The sequence below is a fragment of the Garra rufa genome, chromosome 8 (assembly GCF_049309525.1).
Source record: "Garra rufa chromosome 8, GarRuf1.0, whole genome shotgun sequence".
Taxonomy (NCBI): domain Eukaryota; kingdom Metazoa; phylum Chordata; class Actinopteri; order Cypriniformes; family Cyprinidae; genus Garra; species Garra rufa.
Window position 1 is genome coordinate 39,310,965 of NC_133368.1, and position 13,923 is coordinate 39,324,887.

The window sequence follows — 13,923 nt, forward strand, 5'->3', positions numbered from 1 at the left end:
GAAGGCCGGCGAGGTCTGAAGCGTCCCGTCCAGGAGCCAGACGTGCAAGTTCCATAGATCGGGACGTGGGTGCCAAATAGTGCCCATCCCCTGAGAAAGAAGGTCCTTCCTCAAGGGGATTTTCCAGGGAGGGGCTGCCGCGAGGGAAATGAGTTCTGGGAACCAGGTCCTGGCAGGCCAGTATGGGGCGACCAGGAGAACCTGCTCCTCGTCCTCCCTGATCTTGCACAGGGTCTGTGCAAGGAGGCTCACTGGGGGAAAGGCGTACTTGGGCCCCGGAGGCCAGCTGTGGGCCAGAGCGTCCCTGCCGAGGGATACCTCGTTGAGGGAGAAGAACTGCTGGCAGTGGGAGGATTCGGGGGAGGCAAACAGATCTATCTGGGCCTCCCCGAAATGCCTCCAAATCAGCTGGACTGACTCGGGGTGGAGTCGCCATTCTCCAGGGAGGGTGGACTGCCGTGAGAGCTGATCGGCTGCACGGTTGAGTTCCCCCGGAATGTGAATGGCTTGTAGCGATTTCAGCCACGTTAGACTCCAGAGGAGCAGATGGCGGGCGAGTTGTGACATGCGACGGGAGCGGAGGCCGCCCTGGCGGTTGATATAAGCCACAGTCGCAGTGCTGTCGGTACGCACAAGTACGTGCTTCTGACGCAACGTCGGTCAGAAGCGACGAAGGGCCAGAAGCACAGCCAGCAACTCGAGGCAATTGATGTGCCACTGCAGTCGAGGTCCTGTCCAGGAGCCCGAAGCTGCTTGCCCGTTGCACACAGCACCCCAACCCGTGGTGGAGGCATCCGTGTAAACCACGATGTGCCTGGACACCTGCCCCAGGGGTACTCCGGCCTGGAGAAAGGCAGGGTCTGACCACGGGCTGAATAGGCGGCGACACTGCGGGGAAACGCCAATCCGGAGTGTGCCACGGTGCCATGCCCGTCTCGGGACTCGGTCGTGTAGCCAGTGCTGAAGCGGTCTCATATGAAGCAAGCCCAGCGGCGTGACCGCGGCCGCAGCTGCCATATGCCCCAGGAGCCTCTGAAAAGTTTTTAGAGGAACCGCTGTCTTGTGCCTGAATAAATCTAGACATCTCAGCACCGACTGAGCGCGCTCTTTGGTGAGACGGGCTGTCATGGAGACCGAGTCCAGCTCCACACCGAGAAAAGAGATCCTCTGCACTGGGGAGAGTTTGCTCTTTTCTCGGTTGACCTGAAGGCCCAGGCGGCTGAGGTGCTGAAGCACCAGGTCCCTCTGGTCGCATAGCACCTCTCGAGAGTGGGCTATCAGAAGCCAGTCGTCGAGATAGTTGAGGATGCGGAAACCTGACAGCCAAAGAGGGGCCAGGGCCGCTTCCGCAACCTTGGTGAAAACGCGAGGAGAGAGGGACAGGCCGAATGGGAGAACTTTGTACTGGTATGCTCGACCCTCGAACGCAAACCGAAGAAAGGGCCTGTGGCGAGGAAGAATCGAGACATGGAAGTACGCGTCCTTCAGGTCGATGGCTGCAAACCAATCCTGGGGACGAATGCATGTGAGCATGCGCTTCGTCGTAAGCATCTTGAACGGCAGCCTGAGAAGGGACCGATTCAGGACTCTGAGATCCAGGATGGGTCTTAACCCACCACTCTTTTTGGGCACGATGAAGTAGGGACGGTAAAACCCTGACCTCATCTCGGCTGGAGGGACAAGCTTGATCGCATCCTTCGCCAGTAGGACTGCGACCTCTGCACGCAGGACAGCGGCGTGGGTGTCTGAGTGGACACGAGTGTGAAGGACACCTCTGTACCTGGGCGGAGCTTTGGCAAACTGAATCGCATAGCCGAGACGTACCGTCCGTATCAACCACCGCGAGGGGCTGGGGAGCTGAAGCCAGGCCCCCAAGCGCCTCGACAGGGGTGTCAAGGGAACGTTGACCGACGTGACCGTGGTGGGGCAGCCTAGGGGGGGAACAGGAAGGGGAGACAAGCTGCTCTGAGCAGGGCCTACCTTCTTCCCAGGTTCCCGCGCTGGCGAAAGACAGCTCCGTATCCGGCTCCGAGAGGGCATCCTGGTGCCGCCCGGAACGGGAACACGGGGCCGAGGCCCCGGAGGTGGAGGAAATTGCTCTTTTATTGAAGTTGTGGGTACCGCCGACCTGTGGGCCGGCGGCAGCGTTAAAGTGCACAACAACCCCCGGCCCTCCAGCGGGAGCGGGGACGTAGATGTTCTCGTCCCCTGAAGAACAAACTTCTCCACCTCCGGGTTGCCCGCGTCAGGGACGTTTCGCGGCTCTTTTGCGGGTGTTCTTTGCAGGTCCCTGAGAGGCGGGCGGCGCCGCGCCCCCGCGGCCGGCTCGACGTCGGGCCGTCTCCTTTTTGGGTTCAGCAGGCGACGGAGCAGGTTTGGTGGGGGCCGCGGGGGGGCGCCCTCGGCGACGAGCGGGGGGAGGCTGAGCCACCGGCGGCGGGATGGGTTTAGACTCACGGCGGGGCAGGATGTGTTGAATGGCCTCCCTCTGCTTCTGGACTGCCGAGAACTGCTGGGCAAAGTCCTCGACAGTGTCGCCGAATAGGCCACTCTGGGAGATAGGAGCGTCAAGAAAGCGAGCCTTGTCGACGTCTGCCATCTGGGCCAGAGTGAGCCATAGGTGTCGCTCCTGGACCACGGCTGTGGACATCACCTGACCAAGGGAACGTGCCGTGACCTTCGTTGCCCGTAGGGCGAAGTCGGTGGCGGCGCGGAGTTCTTCCATAACCCCCTGGTCGGGGCCACCCTCGTGCAGCTGTTTCAGGGCCTGGGCCTGATACACTTGGAGGATCGCCATAGCATGCAGGGCGGTGGCGGCCTGTCCAGCGGCGTGGTAAACGCAGCCCGCAAGGGCGGACGAGCGCTCGCACGCCCTGGACGGGAGATGCGGACGATCCCTCCAGGTGGCAGCGCCGCGTGGGCACAAGTGCACCGCCACAGCGCGCTCGACCCGAGGAATCGCTGCATACCCCCTGGCCGCCCCGCCATCGAGGGTGGTGAGGGGAGAGGAGCTGGGGCGGGGCCGTGATGAGAAGGGGGCCCGCCAGGATCTCGTCAGCTCCTCGTGCACCTCCGGGAAGAATGGGACCGAGGGGGGGCGAGGTGGAGCCGCGGGGGCCCTCCCCAGGAACCAATCATCCAGCCTAGAAGGATCGGCCGGGGGCGCCTGGGGCACCTCCAAACCGATCCCCCTGGCGGCCCGGAGGAGCATAGTCGATAGCTCGACGTCCACCTCAGACGGAGCGGCCACCTCTGGAGGGGGCCGCGCCGCCGAAGCGTCCGCCTCGCCGACCGACTCTCCCTCTGATGCTGCGGTCGACATCTCATCCTCCGCAGGAGCACCGAAGGAGACGCTCAGCCCGGTGGGCGGGGAAGCGTACTGCTCCGGGAACTCGACGGGAGCACGCTGTGTGACAGAAGACCGCAGGGCTTTCTGGGCCGGCGGTGCGTTCTGCACGGTGACAGTTAAGTCCCCCCCGCGTCTCGCCGCGGTGGCCGAAAAGCATTGACGGCTTAACGACGGACCGCGAGAGGAAGACGGGGGGAGCCGCCTCGCGAACGAGCGGCGGGACTTCAGCGTGCTCATGGTCATGCATTCGCAATGAATGCATTCACCATCCATGAACGCTGCCTCAGCGTGCTCACTCCCCAAACACGTGAGGCAGTGATCATGTCCGTCCGCAGGAGGGAGGAAACTACCGCATCCTGAAGCGCACGGCCGAAAAGCCATTCTGAAAAGAACGTCTTTTTCAGCCGTGAGAAATTGCTCTTTTAGCTCCCGGTCTGCCCAGGGAAAAAGCCGCGGGGCGGCTGTGCACTCAACGGGACTTTCTCGCTGGAATGCAGTGCGGCTGTAATGGCCGTGAAAACGGCAGCCCGCAGGAGATCGCTGACGGCTGCCAAACAGAAAGCTCTTTTAGTCTCGGCAGCACGTCAGGAGAGAGAGCAGGAACTCTTTTTAGGAAGAACTCTTGTTTGTTTTGCTGTAGAAGTCTCGCAGGGAGAAATAGCAGGCTCAACATCAGACGGATCTGAAGCGAAGAAGCTGTCTGACTGGCGCATGACGTCACTATTTATACCCGTATGTACGGGGCGTGGCGCATCATGCAAATGCCACTCGCCAATTTTCATTGGCCTTTTGTATAAGGCTCAGATATGATTGGATTCTAAGCGAATTCCCATGTAACGTCGAAGTGATTCGACTGAAGGGGAACCTCTTATCCCTTACAGAATTATTTATGAAATTATAGTGGATTTGTGCATCAACTATGACCAGTGTTGGGCATGTTACTACAAAAAAGTAATTAGTTCTTGTTACTAGTTACTTCTTACAAATAGTAACTGAGTTACATCATTATAAAAGTAACTAATTACCAGGGAAAGTAACTATTGTGTTACTTAAAAAAAAATTCAAATATGTCAGATAACTTGGATGCCCCCAATATTAAATATGTTAAATGAATAAAACATTGTACACTAATCTACGCTTTTTAATTTTAATGTTGCTGTGAGACAATGTGAGAGACACCTTCCAGGGGCGGAATATCACGTTATTGGGGTTGCTTTAACCCGTGGACATGAAAAACATCCCACAGCAACACTGTTAACCCTTCGGGGTGGAAGCCCACACTGAATCTCGTTTTTCTTTACTACTAAGAAAAGAACTAAAAACACTCTGTCATTTGTGCTCATACAGATAACAATAAGGTATTGTTTTAAACTGAAAAGAAAATAAACAGGGTGTGCTCTCTGCCGTCTCTGTTCCCACCACTTCTCTTCACAGACACATAAAAACAACCTGCCAGTGAATACCTGCATCACAGACATGAGAAATATATGTATAGAAAGCTGGAAATGTCTACTTTTAAATGAAGAAAGTCACATCAAAAACAAATATTCTCTGATGAAGTAATCTGTATGATACCAATGCAAGCCCGTTTTTCCCGTCAAAACTTAATATGTCTAATGTAATCACGCCTGCGAGAGGCTCTGCTTTTCAAATGTTAAACATTCAAGTAAGACGCACAGACATGTAGGTAAACACCCACATTACCTTCGTAAACAAACCTGAACATTCATCAAGTTCATCTCGGCTACTTTTCGTTTCTGGAAGAAGATGTGCTAAGAGGAATAAGCCAGAATATACCTCAGAAGAAGAATGCAACGCAATGCACAACTTCAGGTCCTATGGCTGAGAGAGAGCTTACTTGGATGAAAACCGCTTCAGTGAACTCAATTATAGTAACGCTGCATTTTATTGTTGGTAACGGTGATGGCATTGTAACGAGGGAAACAGTAAATTGTTTGATTACACATACCTAAAAAAAGTAGTGACGTTATAGTAGCACCATTTATTTATAACATCATTATTCCCATCAATGACTATGACATTTGCTGTTAGAAATACAGCAAATGGTGCAATACAAACAGTGAAATGGTTGGAGCTTTGTTATCGCTACAATATTGCACCCCTCTCCTATATATTATGCCTGAAAAACAACAATCATAGTTAATGTTAGTGTTCTGCCTGGCCAGGTCTAGAGCTATTTTTCTTTTCGTCCTGTGATTTTAAGATGAGCTGCTGTCTCAAACCTACATTACAAAGATCTCATTTCCTGTTTATACACCACCAACCTCAGCATCCTGTGTTTAATTAAAACTCTTCAACACCAGATGCCTTCTGTTGCCACCTGCTGTGTGCTGCTCCCAAGAGAGCTAATGCTGTGTGACAAACCCTATTTTCCCAATCAATAACCAGCACCCAAACCTGTCACATCTTTACTTCTCCACTGCTCTCAAACTGCATATGACATAGAGTTTGCTACTGAGAAATATTCTCCACCAGTACATGCATTACAGGAAGTGAAGGGGCTTCACAGAAACCAAAAGAAAAATTCTAATCTAAATAAAGACACTGGCTTCTTGACTTCCTCTGTTAGATCGAAGCTCGGCAGCGAGGGCACATTATAGTCATCAGAACAGATACAATGCCAACAACATGGATCTCTGAGGTTGGTACCTTTAACTTTTTTACTTTGTAATCTTGTAGAACAAAAAATGGTTTATTGAAAACCCACAGGTGTTACGAACAGCCAATCATATCAGAAGACTATGTTGTAGGTCAAATGAGGTTTCCATGTAAAGTTGAATAGCAAGTAGACCATTTATAAACAGTATATATTCAAAAACTTTTGAAGAGTAATCATTTATAGTACAGGATGACTGTTTATGAATATAAATGCACAGATTTTTGACAAGATTCAAAAAAGCCACAACAATAAATACATAAGAACTGTAGCGAAAGTAGCCTTCTTCCTGTATATGCTGTAGTGGTATACTGACTGATATTCAACATTTTGTTACTGTTCTCTTCTTTTTTGTACCTTAACACTCATATTTGATTTTCTTTCACATAACTTTTTTGATGTTCTAACATTTTTTACTAAGAATTCAAAGAAAAAGTGTAATCTCTTAAAAGGATGAATCACCAAAAATGACAATTCTGTCATCTTTTACTCACCTTGTATAGTTTTAAGACTATTTTTGTTCTACAGACGAAATAAAGGCATACAGGTTTTAAATTAATAAATTACAGAAATATTTTTGTTGTATTTGTATGAACTATTCCTTTAAAACATCCTAAAATGTTAAGAAGTTTTGTGTCTGATGTATATGATTTCTATGTTACTATTCTATTTAGTGTAAGTAAATGCAGTAAAAAACATTGTGAGATGTTTAAATATAAGATATAGGGTCACAACTGCAGTATATAAGGTCACATTTACATTAAACTACAACAAATACCAGACAGTTAATAGAAATAAAGTTGCAGCTGTAAGATAAGTAAAGTTTCAAAAGAGCTTACTCAGGGTAGAGGTCATGTTGAATCTTACATGAATGAAAATGAGCTGTGAGGGATAGACTTAAAGTTTTTACAATGGCACGCAATGCCTAAAGATCCTAGAACTTTACATTTTTTAACTTTCAAAACTGTTTATGGCATTTTGTCTACTTTGGATTGATGTTTCATCAGCTGAACAACAGTTACAATCCATTGAACAAGCTGTACTATCCCTTACAGCTTCACTTTCATTCCTGTCAAAAATTAAATATAGTGCTACCCTGACTAAGGTCTATTACCTTTTTTAAAACTCTGAAACAGGCTTCCATAGTTTTATGAAACTGTTTTACATTGGTTTCTTTTTTTATGGTCAAATCAGGCAAACCATCATGGCTCATAACACATCTTCGCCCGTCATCATGGAGGGCCACGTCCCTGAAGTGTACCGGACTATTAGCCTAGTGTTTTACGGCATTATCTTTATCATAGGCACAGTGGTCAACCTGACCGCTCTCTGGGTCTTTGCCTTGACCACTAAAAGACGGAACTCCATCACGGTTTATATGATCAATGTTGCTTTAGTGGACTTGGTATTTATCTTACTGCTGCCTTTTCGAATGGTCTACTACAGTCAAGACTACTGGCCCTTTGGAGACGTGTTCTGCAGGATAAACGCTGCGCTAACGGTAGTCTATCCCTGCCTGGCCTTGTGGCTCTTCGCCCTCATTAGCACAGACCGGTACGTGGCCATAGTGCAGCCGCGACATACCCGAGAACTAAAAAGCGTCCGTAAAGCCTTGCTGTCCTGTGCGGGAGTCTGGATCATGACCCTAGGCAGCACAGCTCCACTTGTTTTCCTAGAGGAAGACCCTGACCGTGAGACAAACTATACCACTTGCATCAAGATGCATGACATCATCTACTTGCGCCACGACAATCCTGTCCACTTCGCACGTATCGTCTTCTTCTTCCTAGTCCCAGTGTGCATCATGGTGGGCTGTTACATAATCATCGTGGACAACCTCATCCATGGCCGAACATCCAAACTGAAGCCCAAAGTCAAGCAGAAGTCCATCCGGATCATCATCACACTAATCGTTCAGGTGCTGGTGTGTTTTGTGCCTTTCCACATCTGTTTTGTTTCCATGCTGCTGGCCAGCAGTGAGACGGGTTACAACACCTGGGGGGTCTTCACCACCTTCCTGATGAATGCGAGCACAGTGCTGGACATTATACTCTTCTACATTGTGTCAAAGCAGTTTCAGGACCGTGTGATCAGCGTGATCTTGTATAGGAACTACCTGAGGAGCGTTCGCAGGAAGAGCCTTCACACCAACAGCATTCGCTCGCTCAGTAACCTGACCAGTGCCATGATCTGAGGAATAATACAGCTGATGGAAGCAAAGTAAACTGAATGTAAACACTTCAATGTTTGTATTTCAATTACCAAATATGATAAACTGCAGAACAAGATGAATCATACTAAGCAGTAAAACTGCTTGCAGTAACAGCAGATATGCAGTATGTATGCAGTCAACTTAAGACGGGTCTTTATTGGTAGTTGCTGCACTGCATCACTGTTCATCTGTATAAAGTTGAACTTTTATTAGTTTTCCTGTCAGATATGCTTCACCACATACTGCACAATTACTTGTGCTGCAAATAGCTTCATGTGTGAACACACCCCAAGACAAACTGTTTTTCAGTTGTTGCGTTTCATGCTGCAAGTGCATGTGTTGTTTTTAAGATTGAGTAAAATTCAAGTTATAAACTGGGATGCTATAGTTTTCTCATACATATATAAAAAAAGTATTTTCAAACTTCCTTTTTTTGAGTTCACAAAACTGATATATTTTAAGTAATCTGAACAGTTTTATTGTTTTAGATTTAATGTTGCTTTTTATTAGGCAAACTTAAATTTGAATTGAAACTGGGCTTAGATTTCTCTTTCCCAGCATGTTTTGCCATGGCACTCAAAATGGAGGGTAAATTCTAAAATTATGTAATGGAAGATTTAGTATGTTTTGCTATGCTAATACCATCATGGCAACAAGTGAAGCATGAGCTTGGCTTATGTTGAATGTTCTTTATTGCCTTACTCATTCACCAATGTACTAATCAAAACAATGTGTTAACGATTAGCCAGTAGGCATTTACTGAATTAGTTAAGTTTTTACTAGTAAAAAAGTTAAATTCAGATTACATGATCATTTTAAATGTATGACTTACTTACTCAAATGTTTCAAGTTACTTAAAAATTCATTTTAAAATTACCTCTTTTTTGCCAGCTTATTTGGGTTTACAGTGATGTTGTTATATAATCACGGCAAAGTGTTTGAAATGGTTTGCACTGCAAAATTTTCTTTGCACAATCTGTGCAGAACATGTTAGTCATTTGCTAAGCATGCGTTTTATCACACCAAGTATGATCTTCAAGAACAGCAAATGTCTTTGAAGAGGTTAGTTTAAAAGGAGTGCATAGTTGTATATTTGGTTCTTTTAGAAGTGTAAAACGAACTACTACCTTTTGAGGTTGGATGTAATGCACATTAGAGCATAAGAGCACTTTATCACCTAATAATTTTGGTATTTAATGAGAATGAACAAATTAAAGTAATGAATGACAACATGTACGCTTTTAAAAATAAATGTTCAAAAAGGGTTTTTTTTTTTTTGTTTTTTTTTTTTTTTTGCTGTGATGTCATAGAAGAACTATTTTTGGTTCCCCCACAAAAACTTTCAGTAAACAGTTCTTAAAAGAACAATGTTCTCTTGGTGTAAATAAGATTTTAATAACTTTTATTATTATTATTATTATTATAAGTATATATTTACTAATTTTGCATTTGTATATATGTACTAATTTTACATGCTTATCACAATTCAAACTGAACTGAAACAAGATTTTGGTACAGAAGTACCACTGTAAACTTGACCCGTAGTATATAAAACGCCAGCAGGTGGCGCTACTGACCAGGGCACATTTATGTTTTTCTCACAGTGCTTTGTCCAAATATCACCATCAGGTGGTGTCATGTAATGTTAACAAATTATTTGAAAGTGGCTTCATATCCTCTTATAGTTTTAAATTATGTTTTCAATTAAATTTTTTTCTTTAATTTTTCATAAAATACGTGACTGCTGACACATGGACTATTTTTTTTTTTTTTTTTTAGAAGCTGACATCCTGTGACTATATTAGATCTAAGTGCTTCTTTTCTCATTCTGTTATGATTAATATACATGTTTTGCAGCATTTGTGACCTAATAATTACTGAAAGACTGTAATATTTTCAACTTTTAAATGTATGCCACATTGCATGATCATTTACATGAAAAAAGACCTTATACATTCATATCAATTTTTAAATTGAAACTTAAAAAATGATGTTGTAAAAAACAAAACAAATGAATCTCTTATGCACCAAATACCCATACACTTAATGTATACCCTGCACTTTACTTGATTAAGCTTAATTAAAATTGATATATGTACTTTTCTTCAGAACTGTCTGTCTTCAATCCAAGTTTAATATTCAGAAACAAGCAGTTACTCTTCCTGAAGAGTGTAAACACTGTGGCGCTTTTAAAACATTGCTCTGCTTTCTTAAGCAGTCTAACAAGGCAACTTTGGACCCAATCAGTTGCAGATGGAGGAGCAGTAGGTGTGTTTGGGAAACTGTCAAGCTTTGTGGAACATGTTCATACAGTATGTTAAAGTCCACATGCAATCGAAATGAGTAAATTTACTTTGTAAATGTACATTAAAGCTTGTTAGCATACATTACTAGTCTTTTTTCACAGGTAAAAAAAATCTTGTTGATATCTTTAATAATAATTTATAATCAAAATCTGAAAATTTCCTTCTATTAGTTTGATGCAGAAGAAGTAAAAATCTAGCCTGCTCCCCATTTTCCCTTTTATTATTCCGTTTCACATTGTAATATATTGCAATACTAAATTAAATTCAGTTGCAATTTCTGTTTCGAATGGTCTTTAATATGAATAAATACACCACTGGTTATTCTACTTGCTACTAGGACACCTGTGTGAACTTGAAAAGGTGAAGTTAGTTCTGAGGAAAGCTCTAGCAGCTTTTCTTTGCAGATGTGACTTAAAGGAGAAGTTCACTTCCTGAAAGAAAAATTGTACTTTTTTAAAGAAAATGACAGATAGTTTTGCTAGATAAGACCCTTATTCCTTGGCTGGGATTGTGTACAGCCCTTTGAAGCTGTATTGAAACTGCAATTTGGACTTTCAACCCGTTGGTCACCATTGAAGTCCACTATATGGACTAAAAATCCTGGAATGGTTTCCTTAAAATAACTTAATTTCTTTTTGACTGAAGAAAGACATGTACATTTTGGATGACATGGGGGTGAGTAAATTATCAGGAAATTTCTAGAAGTGAACTTTTTGGTGCCACTGTATACATACATTTAGCAAAATGATGCTTTAGTTCTTCAGACTACAGTATTAAGCTACTGTAAGTTGTGCATTGCAAATGTTAACGCACATACACACACACACACACACACACACACACACACACACACACACACACACACACACACTCTTCAGCCACCCCACCTGATACACATCACAGCAAGATAATGGAGACAGACACTCTCTGAGCAACTGCAGTCTTCTGTCCGGCCCATATGATGAATTATCTGGAAGCTTTCTCAGTAATTTCGAATCTTCATAACAAGTGCTTTTGCCACAGGAAAAATTAATGGAAACAAGATTGTCTTTCATTTGAGTTGATTTAGCCGCCTCGGCAGCCAGATGTCTCTCTCTGGGAATAAAACAGTCGGTGCTTAAACAAAGCCCAGCAAAAAACTACCTTTTTTCTGCCGCTCGTGTTACAAACAAATCAGCCGGCGCACAATGGCCATCTGTTTGTTATTTGATATGTGTGAATACATGTTGTAATGACTTTGTTTGTGAATCAGTCAGTGCACTGGAACACACGAGAGCTCTCCAAGTGGCGGAGTGTTTGGAGCTAATCATATAATTGGACACAATAGTCAATGACAAATGGAGTTGCACGGAGCCAGCCAGCTGGGAAGTGAATATGTAATCATTGTAAAATCATATCATTTTGCATATTTGAAGACAGCTTAATAGAGTTTGCTTGTCAGCACACTATCAAGTGATGATCAGAGTGGGCCCGCGGTATCTGTTCGGTGCGATATTGCTCTGCGCCGTCTCCGGTGACTTCAATGGAGTTGGTACGCTGTTGTTTTTATGCCTCAGCTGTTGCAGTTTTATATTGTGATATGGGAATTATAATGGGATTCTAGTGTTCTTGAGCACTTATACCAGAGCCAAATTCACAAATCATATAAAAAACATGACTAGAACTGGTAGTGTCTCACTAGCTTCCTCAGACCACTCAAGGGGAATGTGATTCATGTGAACGGCTTTACAGTGAGACGCGTGTTTGAACTCTAGATATGTACTCCTAGACGACTCAGACACCATCCACATTTGAAAAATAACCACAGAGCTTTTAAAGACTTAAAAACAGACACCATTTCATCAGACGTCTTAGATTTGTTTGCACAGAAGTTCATAACGATAGAAGTACTACTGTGCGGCCTAAAAACTGAAGAACTATTCATGTGACTAAAAACAAAAAGCGAAATCTAAATACCTAAAGTTTGCTATATAACAGAAGTAGTAACAGATCTTTCCTTCCATACTGTGACAGTACATCCTATTTGTCTGCCTCTTTTCATATAATTTTAAAGTTGGTATTTGTAGTAAAACTATGGTTATACAAATGGTAATCAATGCGTCAAAAAAACATGGTTACTACATTTTTACTACTGTATAATAAAACCATTGGTTAATTTTCATAAGGATGACAAGACAAGAGTTCAGCTAATGTATGTTTCTGTCGATTAAGTAAGGAATAACTGACGACCGGCCACTGAATTTTTAGAAAATAATGCACACTGGTGGTGGTGATTTGTGCATTATTTTCATACAATTGAACGGACCGAAGTCAATTATTTTGCTTATACTATGGTTACCACACCTCAAGACATCGATCAGATGATATGTCAAGGCATTAATCCAGTTTTTATCCTTAAAAACTATCCACTGATAGTGGCATTAGCTTCCACTGATAGAGTTTGTTACTATTACTCTGATCATCTTTGCCTTTACATTAATGGGAGGGTTTGTTTCATGCAGCCAAGAGATGAAGTAGATACCTGTCTTCCTGCGGGAGTATAAGTTACTTTTATGTGGGCTTTTGCGGGACGAAATAACATATATTCCTTTTGGAGCGGGCGGACACGGGACTAAAACATCCATCCCTTGCAGATCTCTAAGATGGAGTTTGCGAGCAGTGGTCGCTTTGTCTTCGGTTTTTACAAAGCGTAGCCACACTTTTGAGCACTTCGCACGATCCATCTTGTAGTAGACTGATGTTTACTTTACCACACAAGGTCCTGGCAGATTGCACGCGCGGAAGGTCCTGGCAGATCACTAGATGAATAATTGCACCCAGGAATTGATAAGAGGAATTGACATTTTAATTTTATAAAAAGTATCCGATTCTTTATCTTAAGTATCCAATTCCCGAATCGGAATCGATTTTCGATTCCCAACCCTACCATGAACACACTTCACCGATGATCTCACTCGCGGATAACTGGCTCTCTCTGCCAGACTCAGTGGGGTTCCAGGATGTGTGGCGCGTTATACACGAGTGTTGCCAACAGGGACGGTGTAGAGTGCCCTCTGGTGGACAAACTATACAACGCCAACACTCATAACATGGTTGAAGGGTGTTTCGTCCGTTTTTATTTTATTTTTGAAATATTCATTTATCTGCCATTATAAATGCCGATACCGATAGTTTGGAAAATGCCTAATATCGGCCGATAATATCGGCCTGCCGATAAATCGGTCGGGCTCTAGTAATAATGCAGTTTAGACAGATCGACAGATGGAAAGAGAGAGAAAGCTTGTGAATTACTTCTCTGTGTCTCTTAAAAGTGATCGGCAGCAGTATCTCTACTAATAGTGTAACTTTAAGTTAATTTTCTTCAGGACCATGCCATTGT

The 13,923-nt window shown here is 44.3% G+C and overlaps 1 protein-coding gene across 1 annotated transcript; it reads left to right on the forward strand.

Moving 5' to 3' along the window:
* The first annotated feature begins 7,226 nt into the window (after nucleotides 1–7,226).
* gpr18 (G protein-coupled receptor 18) lies at nucleotides 7,227–10,308 on the forward strand. The gene has a single exon (XM_073845246.1). It carries the CDS (start codon nucleotides 7,231–7,233, stop codon nucleotides 8,218–8,220), a length of 990 nt encoding a protein of 329 aa, XP_073701347.1. The 5' UTR covers nucleotides 7,227–7,230; the 3' UTR covers nucleotides 8,221–10,308.
* Nucleotides 10,309–13,923: the final 3,615 nt, after the last annotated feature.